Source organism: Sebastes fasciatus, chromosome 10 (assembly GCF_043250625.1).
Source record: "Sebastes fasciatus isolate fSebFas1 chromosome 10, fSebFas1.pri, whole genome shotgun sequence".
Taxonomy (NCBI): domain Eukaryota; kingdom Metazoa; phylum Chordata; class Actinopteri; order Perciformes; family Sebastidae; genus Sebastes; species Sebastes fasciatus.
In genome coordinates, this window is record NC_133804.1 from 16,456,704 (window position 1) to 16,470,917 (window position 14,214).

Sequence of the window (14,214 nt, forward strand, 5' to 3'; positions counted from 1 at the left end):
CTTGCTTTCCTGAAAAGTCGCTTACAAATATTGGTAGTTACGGTTTGCATTATTTTGGGCTTGTTTCTAAAGTGTAGTTGCTTATTTGGGCTTGCTCCTGTCTCTCTCCTCACCGCCACCGCCACCCGCCACTCACCACTCAGAGTGTTGTTGCTGTGAGACCAATCTTAGCTAACAATGCCAGGTACTAAGTGGGCGAAATATTGCAAAAAGTACAACATAAACTGTGAAAAAGAGAGGGGACTTAAAGATTGGATTTGCCCTCAAGTGAGGGATGATTCAAAGGATTTTTGCCGTTTTTTGTAACTGTGATAAGCACATCTGCTGAGATACAGACGTCTCTTTCCCAATGTAAGTCTATGGGAAAAAGTATTTTTGGGCCCAACGGCATCACGTGACTGACACGGAAGTTGCAGTATCGCCGTTTGACCACTACGAAAGTCCGGATCGTCGACCGGTGCACTTCCTGGGGGCTTGGTAGAGAAGTTGGGAAGGGTCCCTCACTTACGCACCTGCCTCGATTTGGCAGTCTGGAAGATGGTCTCTAGTTTAACCTGTTTCTCAAAAGGCCCCCAACCTTAAAGGTTCTTACTTGTATTTTGTGTTTCTACTAGAACATGTTTACATGCTGTAATGTTAAAAAAAAAACGGAATTTTCCTCATACTGTCCGCCTGAATATACCTTTATATTCACCCTCTGTCTGAAACGCTCCGTTTTAGCTCATTTCAACGAATTGCAACAGAATTGCGTTGCTAGGCAACAGTTTGGGTCCATGTTTACTTCCTGTCAATTGATGTTAGTTACATACACTGCAACAGGAAATAAACTTGGACACATTTAGAATGTTTAGGTTTAAAACCGTGTAATGGTCTTAATATTGTATATTTGTGTCATCACAAACGGACAGAAATTCTAACGGCTTGTTTCAAATGCACACTTTCTGAATAAGGGCTGTGTGTATTTCTCCGTATATTGAGCGCTTTGATAGTTTAACAGTATTTATATAGCACTTTAACCTGCTTTATAATATAAAAGACATGAAAATCTCACTTTTTACAATATGGGACCTTTAAGAAAATGCACCACTAAATAACAGGAATACCCCTTTAACGTTACAATGAAGCATCAGATCCACCTGGTTGGTGATGAGCTGTGGCTGCTAATGAGGGCAGTGCTCCAGCAGCAGCAGGGCTGTCTGTAGGAAGTATTCCGGTTCAGGGGCGGCTCTAGTAGTGATGGGAACTCCGTCTCTTTTTAGTGAGCCAGATCATTTGGCTCAGCTCACCAAGAAGAGCCAGCTCTTTCGGCTCCCAAACGGCTCTTCATTTTAACACTTCTGCCTTTTATAATTCAGCCAAATGTAGCGCTGTTTTGACCTATGATTAGTATGTGTGCACATATATCACTTAAATTATTAAATTGAATTATACTAACCTTATAATTTCCAGAATACCATAATTTGACATGCTGCTACACGTATAAATCTACCGGGTCGATTTCCCATGCGCGCTCGCACATGCGCGCTCGCGTGTGGCTGGTCCAGACCGCTCCTCTGCCTGCCTTCGCTCACACACCGCGCGTGCTCTCGCTCCACCTCACGTTCATGCGCGCTCACTACACACTGGAGAAGAGTTAGTAGCTCTGAGAATATCTAGTGAATGTGGACGTGTGTGCAGAAATAAATGCTGTAGCTCCTCCAGACCAACAGAGGTTTTCCGTGTCTTGTGAAGTAACGGGGCTCGCAGCGAGAAACGTTATCGTCTCCGACCGGGTGCCGGTGTCTCCCTGCGGCTGCGGTCTGAGACGATAACGTTGGCTGAGACAGGAAAAGCCGACACTAGGATCAACATTGACTCATGGAGAGACCTTCGTCTGGTCAGCTAACATTACTGCCAAGCAGATGAAATATAGAGTGATATTGTAGTTTTAGCTGACGTGTGTCGCCTCACTGTTTTGACGGATGCTCGTTTATGTCTATGTAGAGAGAGCAAGCGCGAGCAACAGGATGCTGACTTTTGTTGACTTAGCGGCCACAGGTGTCGCTGTTAACAAGCATTTCTGAAAGTTACAAATAGTCCCCTTAAAAGAGCCGGCTCTTACCATTCACTTAAAAGAGCCGGCTCTTTGAACCAGCTCGTTCTCGACGACCCATCACCAGTCTCCAGTGTTAGCAGCAGGCTGTAGTTGGTATTCATGTTGAGGGGCGGCTGCAGCTCCAGTGTTAGCAGCAGGCTGAAGTGTTGAGCCAACCTTAAGGCGGGCAAACGAGCCGCTGTTGTCCTTCCTGTTCAAACTCTGTTGGTGGACACAAACCGGGGACGGCGATGGAAAGAGGACACTAAAACGGAAAGTGCGAGCTACGACACCAGAGAGGAAAGTTTTATTAGACAAAAGAGTTTAAACTAAAGGTGGAAAACACTTCCAACTTGTATGTGAGTAGCAGCCTGTGGATGGGGGATGGGCTCGACTATCAACAGCAGCAGAGCAGAAGCAGCATGAACTACTCAATGACTGGATGAAGAAACCGGTGAAACAATAACCACAGTTTCATTATACTGAGGTGAGACGAGGAGGAAACATCTGACACTGAAACAGGAACTAACTTGTGTGAGGTAACAGGTTTATTTTAACTGCTACTGTAATGTTACCGAGGTAGTTTGTTGCTATAACCTGTAACCTATAGGTGTACTCCTGTAGTACAGTAGAAAAAGTGTCTGAATGCCTAAAAAGCATTGCAAAAAACGAATTTAATCAGCCTTGAAATTAAATAAATGAGTGGGAGACATGTGCTAAACTCCTGCCATTGGCCTAAAGTTACCTGTAATCCCCATTTTTGTGGTTTTACAACTTGTTTCTCAACTTGATTTCCATATTTAAGCCAGTTGAAAGTCGCTGTATGTTGTAATTTACATGCATCAGGTGCTTTAAACAGTTGCTATACTGTTCTTATGTAACCTAAACCTTTAGGTGGGGACACACAGAGGTTCAAGCAGGTGTTTGTCAGCTTGGTGGTGTTGGTTTTAAAAGGTGACCTCACCTGTTGACTCACCTTCTTTTTCACTTTTACACATTACATCTGTAATGTCACAGCCTCACCCTTACTGTACTTAATACAAACTATTCTGTGCTAAACTCCTGCCATTTAGCCTAAAGTTACCTGTAATCCCCATTTTTGTGGTTTTAGAACTTGTTTCTCAACTTGATTTCCATATTTAAGCCAGTTGAAAGTCGCTTTATGTTGTAATTTACATGCATCAGGTGCTTTAAACAGTTGCTATACTGTTCTTATGTGACCTAAACCTTTAGGTGTTCAAACAGGTGTTTGTCAGCTTGGTGGTGGTGGTTTTAAACGTTGACCTCACCTGTGGACTCACCTTCTTTTTCACTTTTACACATTACATCTGTAATGTCACACCAGACTTTGGACTCTCTGACCACAAGTCCACTTTCATGCTGACTAAAGCAGATTTTATGTGGCTAGCCTGTTAGTTATTTTCTAACTCAAACAGATTAAGTCACTCTTTCTTTTTTTAATAGTAAATTGTAGATTGGCTGTGCGTTGCAGCTACTTTGGTTCTAAGTGTTTTTGTGATTCTTTGCATGTGTACTTGAGCATGCTGCTGCAATGCTGTGACAACAACGGAAAGGATATTGTGAGCTTTAGATCTAGGCTCTCAGGTTGGACTATGACAGGAATGTGAAGGGGCATGAGTCGTAGCATGCTCTCACTCCCATATCCCACTCCCTTTCAATAAAACACAAGCCTTAGATGTCCAATGACTCTCCAAGGTCATTGAAATCGAGGTGGAACAGGATCAGCGATTTGGCACGCGGCTAAGCTAAAGACAGACGCAGGCTGAGATCAAAACTGACAGAATGGCGCTCTATAGATTTTCCTTCTGCTGATTATAATGCTTCATTCTTGCCCATGTGAGTTCGTGTTGTCCCGCATGCCAGACCAATCAGGCAGCATCTTGAATAATGATGTGGTTGGTTGAAGGGGACCTTTGTTTTCCATACCAAACCATGCTTTCAGCTCTTTGTAATCCAGCGGAGGACACTTATCTGTTTGTGTACAATGCTTAACTACTCAAAACACACGAGAGCAGAGCGCTGGCAAATGATTGACTTCCTGCATACCCACTGGTGACCTGAGATCTGTCGCCAGTAATACTGCTGGCATCCTAAAGCGGTGTGAGTGTGACATCCATGTCGTTCGTTTGAGTTTGGAGCGGGAGGAACCCCCGGTGAGATGTACAAGGACAGTCAGTCGGGGGGGGGGGAAGTGGAGGGTGAGTGCTGGTTTATGCAGGGCAAACTGCCTGGAGAGTATTCTCTGGGGCCGGGGCCCGGGCGTCCACAGACCTCTGATGGAAAGCCAGCACTGAAGACTACAAGAAGCCCCAACAGAGCGCACAGGCTGCAGCAGGAGGCCCCCCTCCGACTCTTCAGTGGCTTACTGGAGCATCACCAAGTCTTTAACTCACATTCAGCTGGGAGGAATGGAAGTGAGGGGTGTACATCCACACGCTGCCTTGCCCCACTATCAAGGAGTGTAATTACACAAAAATCTTTGCATGTATGAAATGGGAGGAGGGCCGTGGAGGAAGCGTTAAACTCAATGCCTCCCTCAGCAAACTCACACCAGTCTGCATTACAGAAGTTTGTAGAAATAGTAAAGCCAGGGTCTACATGTTCGTCCTGCAGTGAATTATTGGGGAGGGGGTTTGTGTGTGTGTGTCTGCACTGGCTTGACTATCCCTGAGAACATAACACACTCTCACATTACAAGTACATGCCTGCTGTGTTGCATAACTGGATCAAAAGAGAAGCGACCGTCCCCCAAAATAAAAAAGCTGTACGACTAATGAGGACACGCAGTGGGAGTGAGAGATACAGAATAGTCCCAGTTTCTATTAGCTGTCTTTTCTTCCTGTGGGTCACTCCTAAAAATACAGGCTAGCTCTTGTGTATTAAGTGCTTTAAGGGACAGGGTTTTTCAACATTAATGATATTGTGGATTCCCATTCCCCAGCATTTCAACGGTGTGCTTGTGAGTAGTGATGTTAATGAATGATTGATGTTGGATTGATCTCTGTTAAGAGTTGGATTAGTCACGAATATATTAATAGATATTGTGAATATGACTCCTTCCTAACCAGATAGATATGATTATGTTACAGCCCTAATTGTTGATACAATAATGAGTTAGGATTCGAGCGCCTTACATGTTCTATCTAGAATTATGTTTTATCTTTTCAGTTTTGTTTGACCATTTGTTAAGTGGCGGGCAGGCAGAGTGGGGAGCAGCAATTTGGATTGATGGCATTACCTTTTTTTGGTCTCTTTTTACTTTATAACTCAAGTAATTTATGTATTTAATTTATGAGTCAAATACCCAATTTGCTTGGGCTGCATCCGAAATCGCATACTATGCACTACATACCCAATATGTGTCGTCATATCGCTCAACATACTTTTGCAGTAGTACAGTACGTACCTTTTCGATGCACTGAACAGTAATTTACGTCGTCACTTCCTGAGAGGCTCCTTCCCCTTTGGAGACGTGTAACTATGGTAACCCGCGCCAACCTTGTGACCAAAACTACAATTTGTGAGATCAAAGTCTGAACTAATTAAAAAATATATATATTCGCCCAGCAACATGAAATGTTATACTTACGGTTAAGTGTTATTGACGTTACAGAGCTGTCTGTCAACGTCTGTTATGAACGCTGTCGTCACTACTGCATTGCATTATCCCACCGTAGTGTCCGGCGTTGCATACTGTACTGAATAGCATGTTAGTAAGGAATTTTTAGACGCAACCTTGGGTTCTACTGCAAAAATAGACCATGTCAACTTTAAAATTTCCATGAAGTAAAAACATGCATTTTGTATTTTTGAAGCTAGCGTAACTAGATGACTGGAAATGAAGGGAGAAAGAGATGAGGAATGACATGCACGAAATGTCTCAGGCCGGATGCGAACAGAGGACAATGTGGCTCCACATGGTCAGCGCCTTAACCCCTATGCCACGAGGGCACCCATTTTTAGTGGCTTTTAATTATTAATGAATTAGTGATCATTAATGTGGCTAGTAAATCACTTAAGGAAATAGCTTAAAATTTACATCCGCACTTGTGAGTGATCTGAGGCCTGAATGCTACTGTTACACTTTGATTTGTATTAGTTTCTATCTGATTTCCTCACAATCCAAGCACGTATTTGAAAGATTTCTTTGCATTACCGTTACTCCATGATGTGCTTGATATTTGAGGTGAAGCAAACACTTCAGTAGCAGATACAGTTTCAGTATCATGTATCTGTTGTGATTCTCCAGTATCACAGTGCTTTCTTTCTGTTTAAATACAGGGAGTGTCCTTCCTATTCAGTGGAACAGGTGTAAACTTCCTTGACTCTCATATGCTCTGACTTTTTTAAAATGACTGGAAACTGATGCCACTTCATTATAAAGGAAGTTATGCCTTTCCCTACTCTGTTACACAGATATTGTGATGTGCTGCACATAGATGATTGCGGTGTCTGTATGCTGATGTCGTCATTAACAACAAGGTGCGGCAGCAATTTATGGTTTAGCCTGTGATTCCCACCCTAACTCCCGGAGGAGGCTTAAAGCCGGTTGTAGTTCAGTGCTCCTCCTGCTCCTCTTGAATGCCCGCAGTGTTTAGATGAATCATTTGGACGTTAGGAATGTGAACAAGCGAAGCATTTAGCTCTTCCACCTGTGCTACTCATAGTGCTACTATCTCAGCGGCGCAGCCAGCCCTTGAGGTTGGTGTTATTGTGAAGCGGGGCATTGAGACGGCTCTCTCTACTTAGCTACTTGTCTCTTTGTCTTGTCCCTAAAACCCCTCCTCTCCCGAGCTGCCATTCTCTCATGTCTCCTGTGCCTGAGAGCCAAGTGGACGAGTCTGAATGGCTGTTTCCGCGTGTGCTCTCTCCCCGTTCTAGGAGTGCTAGGACGTTGCTCTTGGTTACAGGCAGGCGGTGTCTAGTTACCTCACCTTGCAGCGTCACCCTGTTGTATTGTTAACCCTTTGAGCAGAGACCAGGGTGGAGAGCTGGCACCAAGCCCGGGGCAGGATGCGTGTTTGCTATTGAATCCTTTAGGTTTCGGCGGGGGGGGGAGGGGTTAGAGTTCAGCAGCCTGAGGTTTGTTTTTGCACCTGCCCCGAATTTTCCAGGAGCTTGGACTAACTTTGCTAGATCATCTTTGTAGGCATGTTTGTTTTTCAAGGCTATACTAGTAGGCTTGCTCGACAGAACCTGGACTTTGATCTCTTGTTGTTCACGTTACAGGAAGTGTTGCCAGCTATGGATGATTAAGCTATAAGGTAGGAGTCAACCCTGAAGGCATGGCAGTAAATGTGGCATAAATGTGGACGATATTCTCTCGCACTGCTTCTTTTTTATAGGTTAATTATGATCAAGACGTTGATATGTTGTGTCATTACAGCCATAGTGTATTTTATCACATGCCATTAACAATGTGATTCTAGTCTATCGTATACAGCTAAAAGCCTGAGCACAGCTGTGCAACATGAATCATTAACACTTGTTCTTTCAAACTGTGATTACTTTCCTTTTCACCCGCAGTGTAAATAATATTTTAACATATGACAAAGTTGGTTGCTCACACTCCGGCTTGTTTGTGGTCCCAACGCCTCCTTTTGTGTGATCACATGAGCGACCCAGCCTACCTGTTTTTCTAGCTGCATCTGCCGGTCTGTTTATCTAGCCCTGTGCCGTGCGGTGGCCTAGCTTGTTCCAGCAGCCCGGGCCACAGCGGGCTAATGAGAGCGTTCTTAATGAGGAGGTCCGGGTGGATTCATACATCATCCCCGTGCTCCTGAGCCGCAACTGGATTCACACACCTATGACAAATGGTCATGCGTTTTGAGATTGTTGGAGGCCTTCCCCTTTTTTTAACCACACTAAAGAGCCCATGTTGAACTTAATTAATCTGTGTAATTAATTACCTGACATGAGACATTACTGGATGTGTAAGGCAGATCTGTGATAAACCATCTGTTCCTGGGGTCATTAATCAGCCTAAGGATTCGCTGAACCTTTTCCTCTGTTCACTGCAGCTCACTGCAGCGCCAACCGAGACACACAGATCTCACACAGTTTCCCAGTGAAACAAGGTCCAACTCTCTGTTAGCCTCTTTCTTAGATATGTTCAATACCACCTTGACCTTGGCTGTATCGACTTAAAAGCCCAAAGGGTAGGGCTGGGGCGATAAATAATATCTCAATATCTTTAGGCTATATCACAATATAGATCTCTATTTTCATATTTTCTCTAAAATAACATAACTGTCTGGTTTAACCCTTTGATGCATATGATCGTACTTGCTAGATCATTCTAGCAAACTAATCTGGACACTGAGGTGGTGTATTTTAATATTGAGGTCGGATTGGTCTTTGGAAATGTGTTCTTATTAAGTTTGACTAATTATTCACACAATTAAAATTCAATTTTTTCTCTGAAATACAGTTTGCAGGCGGTCATTTTTTAAATCATTCATTTTATTTATTATTTCATATTTATTCATTGTTTTATTTATTTATTATTGACAGGCTGACTGAATTTATGTGAAATTGCCTATCACATCAACCAGAAGATCACTTCTATTTTGAAGTCAGTTCAGTCTTACGCTCTCTTACCGTAATACCTAGTATATACGCGTACCGCAAATCAGCGTGGGGGATAGTTTTGACTGTCTTTTACTACATCTCACGTAGAACAAGCCGCAATACATCAAGTATATTCAATATATTGCCCCACCCCTCCTCAAGGGGTAGTATATGTTTGAGGACCTATTTTTGACACACTTTGTTTCGTTTGTTCCCTCCAATGCAGAATATAGTCGCTTTGAATCCAAGATCCACGACCTGAGGGAGCAGATGATGAACAGCAGCATGAGCTCAGGATCAGGCTCCCTACGCACCAGTGAGAAACGCTCCCTCTATGTCAGGTAAAGCTGGAGCGCACACACACACACACACTGACACACACACACACACACACACACACACACAGTTATGCTTGCACTCACAACATGATATTCTAAAATCTGTAGTCAAAATAGCCACTCTTGCATAATAAACCTCTACCTGCCTGTGGGGGAGAATAAAGCCTGAAAGCACATGTTGTCAAAACGCAGCCACACTATCGGAGTACAGCAGCATGACGTATATATCGCATAGATCACATGATGAAACATGAATCTTCTCACAAGCTTTTTGTAGGGGAACATTTAAAAGCTGTTTTCCCATGTGTTTGTGTCTAACTGATTATGAGGGAAAACAATTTCTGAAACTGGTCCAGTATTGAGGGAGAGCGCTGCAGAGGGCAGCCGCTCACATGCTCCAATGTAATGGGGGCAAGCTTGCACCATCATTTACATCCACTAAAAGTGCTTGTTTTTGCCATAACAGGCTCTGATTTGTTATTATAAGTGTCTGACATTATGAAAGGTCTTCCTCAAGGAGAAGTCTCGTTTTGAAATCTCACGGGGCGACGTGTTGCTGGAATAGTGGACTACATCCATGGTGGAGATAGGAGTCCCAGCCGGGCTGAGTTTGTTGTGTTGGAGTACAGAAAGGATAGCTTTTCAATGTCGTGGCTGAATGTTTGGATGATTTTGACAGTGGATGAGTTCTTTGAATTCGATGGCCGCTCGTATTTATTTGAGCCAGAGTATACGGTTATTCAGATTTGACAACGAGACTTCTCCTTGAGCGGGACTTGGACACAATAACAAACAAACCGGATAAAGTAAGAAAAATGTTTTATATCTCTGTAGCGTCTTTTCCATAATGTTGTCAGACACTTATAATACCAATCTGAGCTTGTCAGTGGTAAAAACAAGCACTTTCAGTGAAGGTAACAATACAGTGACGCTGCTCACTTGCCCTCGCAGCTCGCTTAGTGGCTGCCGGTCACAGCGTTCTCCCTCAATACTGGACCACTTTCAACAATTGTTGTCCCCATTAGTCACTTGGACATATAAAACATGGAAAAATAGGATCCAGGTTGAAAAATCCCAAAGTTACCCTTTAATTTTAGGGCATTTTGTTGATACAATTCATCACCACCGTTCAGTTGATGGACAGGCATCCCCTGTTGTTGTTATGATGCCACATATGACATTGACTCTACTTTGTGTAATGTAGATTGACAGCGGGGCTTGTCGAAGCGACCTGTGTTATGACACTTTGGGCCGCTCGCCAAACTGGATGGAGGCTCATTTAGGAATTAAAACAGGTGGCATCCCTCTGCTCACATAAAAGCAGCGAGTCACAGAGGACTCGCAGGGGTCAAGGTGAAAGGACTGTGATGTAACTCCATAGTCCTATCATCTTATTTCTACCGCGCTTCACGTAACCTAAGCCTGATAGCTACATTACTAGATTGATTTAGTCCAAGTTCAACAGCAATGGACCTTACTCGGGTGTATCAAAAGTATATATGTGTTATCTCATTGGACGCCCCGCTATAGAGCGCGGAGTGTTAACCAGTCTGACTCATGCCTCTCTTATAGACAGGCATGTAGAGCCTAGCCTGCTCCTGTGCGCGTGACTAAGCCCACAGTTATGTTGGAAAAGCTGTCTAGCTAGCCGGCTGATGCAGGAGCCACCATGTCCTCCCAGCCCAGCCTCAGGAATGCGGAGGCGTTAAGCCTGTAAGGTGTTCTCCAAAAAAAAACAAAAAAACAGTGTCACATGTGTTCACACTCCTTCTTAAACTCTCTGTAAGTGTGTCAAGGCGCTCTAACATGGTTATTGCTAGGAATTTGACTCATCAACCTGTGTTAGAAGTGCACTTGTTTCCCTGATACGCCTCCACTAGATTGCGTCATGACAGTTTCACTAGCACTGTTTACTCATTGCCAGGTGGAGTTTCAGTTGGCAAGAATAGTTCAGCCAAAATCTTTAACCGGGGGGGGGGTGGAAGAGAGAAAGTATTTAAGCCACAACGTACCTGTCCACTGGACCATGGTATATGCCCTCTAGATATACTGTAGGCTTGTAGGTCAGAGAAAGTTAAAACCTGTAAAGCAGGTATTAAAACCTTTTCGAAATGACTGTGGGTTTACCTGTCTGACAAGATAGTGATGCTCTCAGGCAGACAATCAACAGTGTATGTCTGTAGAGGAAAGTATGTGGCAACAGCAGTTGGGAATGTCAAGCCGGAAACGCATGAATGGCGTGCATTAGTATCCGTGTTGACCGGATTAAGATGTGACATTGCATTTCACCTTGTGTTTGTATAGTAACGCAAACACAAGATGACTTTCACCACTACGTTTACATGCACACTTATATTCCATTAATTCCATTCATAATTATAATATGACAGTATTTGATACAGGTCGTGTAAGAAGCATATTCTGTTTGGATGTTCTGAATTAGGCTTTATTCCGAATGGAGCATTTTCCAATTAAGACATGTGGGACATGCCAATATTATTTGGGTTTCAGGAGCATTCTTTGGACAAGTACAGTGCATTCACTTGGGGTTTGTGACACACAGCCTCTTGCCTGTTTACAACCAGCTCTGTGCGTTATACACAAACCTACTAGCCAACAGCTTGTAAGGCTGGGGTAGAGATTACAGACGATTACATCGATTAATTGGTCGGCAGAAATCGGGACACTGTCAGTCTAAAATATTTGTTAGGTTCTATTCTCTTTTTGCAGCGTTACATTTGGTTGTTTTTGAGCGTCTTTCTTATAAAACTAGGCTACAGTATATATCAGTGAAGATTATTTTTATGAGCGTGCTCCACATGTAATCTGATATTCAATTGTATTCAAAGTGTTTAATGTCTAGTCTAGGCCAATACATCTTTATATGTTTCATACGCTTTGCTTATTTGCTTTGCTTATGCGCTTGTTTTTTTTAATTACGATTAATCGATTGATTGATTTGTTAACGTTACCAATGATCCATTAAGGAAAGTGCTTACATGATGCATGCCCAAAAGAAAAGCCCACATTTCTGGTCGGAAGGAGAAACACACCGACTTATAAACATCAGGAAAGGAGGGACATTTAAGATATTTAAAAGGCATAGCAGTAGGACGTTAATTGGAGTATTCACGGCTGCAGGTAAACAGGAATATTAGTGGAACATTCATTTTCATTAGCCATGTTAGCAGCTTTAATGGGATGTATTGTCTTTTTTGGAATACGAGCAAAAAAAGGGAGTATTTTGTGCATATAAACAAAGTCAATGTCATCTTAGTTTCCACATATTGTTGATAGTCACAGCCCACATGCAAGCAATTTGAAATAATAGAAAAATAACCAACAATGTAGTGCAGGAAATTCATCGCTGCCAAGTGTGGAGTAATGTGATCGTGGTGCATGTGGAATCTCTTCACACAAATTGAGGATAAAGGGGAGGAAGGAGTGTAACCAAAGCCCTCTGTTTTTTTTTGCAGAGCTTTGTTTGACTACGATCGAACGAGGGACAGCTGCCTGCCCAGCCAAGGCCTGAGCTTCTCTTACGGGGATATCCTCCATGTCATAAATGCGTCTGACGACGAGTGGTGGCAGGCGAGGCTGGTCACGCCACATGGAGAGAGCGAGCAGATTGGGGTCATTCCGAGCAAGAAAAGGTACGCTCGCTCGGCGAATGCCAGACAAAAGCTAATGTGACTACTACCTTTCATGCCCAGTCTAAACTTATTCCCCTTTTCTTTCCCCCTCCAGAGTGGAGAAGAAAGAGCGGGCCAGGTTAAAAACAGTCAAGTTCCACGCCAGGACAGGCATGATTGAGTCCAACAGGGTAAGTGTAGAGGGCCAGCTGCTCCCTGCCCCGGTGCCAGAGAGGCTGTCTTCAGAGCTGCTGCTGGGCTCCCAGGGAGATGGCCTACTTCCCCCCTGAGTGTGGGAAAGAGACCAGCACCTGCTCACTGAAGCGAGCACAAAAAGCGCTCATATTACTGTATAGATTACACAGAAGCTCTGTGGAGACGAGCGGGTCCCCGTAACCTCCACAGCTCGCGCACTCAGTGATATTAAGAAACGTGCACTTAGAAAATGTCTGCACGTTTTGTCGGAGGCTGATCTGTCGGATGTAATTTGCAGAAGTATAAATCAGATGTAATGTTGTCTGTATCATCGGCCCGTTGGCACGGAAAGGCGTGTAAATGCCACGATAATTTGCGAGGCGTTTAGCGCGCAGTAAATACGCCTTTCTTGATTTCCGCGTCATTTTGCACGCCAAGTATCCTGTACTGACTGCAACGTTAATGCATCCGCATATAAATGCTACAGTAAGAGTTAGTGACCGCTTATGGAGGGCAAGTCGGGAGATGGATGGCCCCAACTAACACCGGATTTTTAGACCCATGTTCGAGGCCGTTGTTGATGGTGTTTTGTTTTTTAAGTTACAATGTTTTTTATTTGGCGTTTGTGACTTGTTTTCCGTAGTTGCGTTACGTTGTTTCTGTACGTATTTTACTTAGTTCACATACTTATTTTAAGCCCAACCTTACCCTAACTTAGTGGTTTTCTTGCCTAAATCTAACTGCGGACATTTGCGTGACGTACAAATTACCCACGTACAGCGGCGTACAAATGACACGCGAAAAGGCTAAAATGCGTGCTCATGACGCAAGAAATGTCCGCGTAATGTCGTGGTTTTTATACGCCTTCCTGTGAGACCACGTTGGCATCATCTATAATGCAAGCAGATCCAATTTAATGAAAATGTTTAAGTTGGTAAACAGAAGCCTGTTTCCTTCACATTGATATGCCATTCATTTTCACCCATTACCTGCTTCTCATTATTCATTATTTGATGTGTTTGTTTGCATTTCATTTGTTTTGTTTTTGCATGGGTGTCGAGTACCCTCATTGAAACCCATTCTGTTTTTGTTTTCACCCTGTCGTTGCCCCCCTTCCCCTCCCCCTCCCCCACCTTCTCACCCACACATCGACAAGCAGCCAGTCAAAGTAAAGCGCAAAAAAAGCTTCAACCTCTCACGCAAGTTCCCGTTTTACAAGAGCAAGGAGAATATTGTGCAGGAGTTGGTGGAGTCTGAACGTGAGTACCAGCTGTGTGATCGACAGGGGGGGGTGGTGGTGGTGGTGGTGGTGGTGGTGTTGTTTTTTCGTCCTATCCCCTTCATGCTTCAGTTCTGTCTCTCAACTTTCATCTCTCCGCTCACC

The 14,214-nt window shown here is 43.7% G+C and overlaps 1 protein-coding gene across 10 annotated transcripts in view; it reads left to right on the top strand.

Moving 5' to 3' along the window:
• dlg3 (discs, large homolog 3 (Drosophila)) overlaps window positions 1–14,214 on the top strand; it is a 95,435-nt gene that overhangs the window by 73,489 nt on the left and 7,732 nt on the right. For 6 of the 10 annotated variants that reach the window (XM_074648531.1, XM_074648527.1, XM_074648529.1 and 3 more), the window contains 4 exons: window positions 8,892–9,006; window positions 12,480–12,656; window positions 12,751–12,826; window positions 13,990–14,089. In XM_074648531.1, the coding sequence (XP_074504632.1) occupies window positions 8,892–9,006; window positions 12,480–12,656; window positions 12,751–12,826; window positions 13,990–14,089 (468 nt within the window). Of the gene's footprint in view, window positions 1–2,199; window positions 2,562–7,182; window positions 7,360–8,891; window positions 9,007–12,479; window positions 12,657–12,750; window positions 12,827–13,989; window positions 14,090–14,214 lie in introns of those variants that run through there. The other 4 variants (XM_074648533.1, XM_074648534.1, XM_074648537.1 and 1 more) reach the window with 3 other exon arrangements.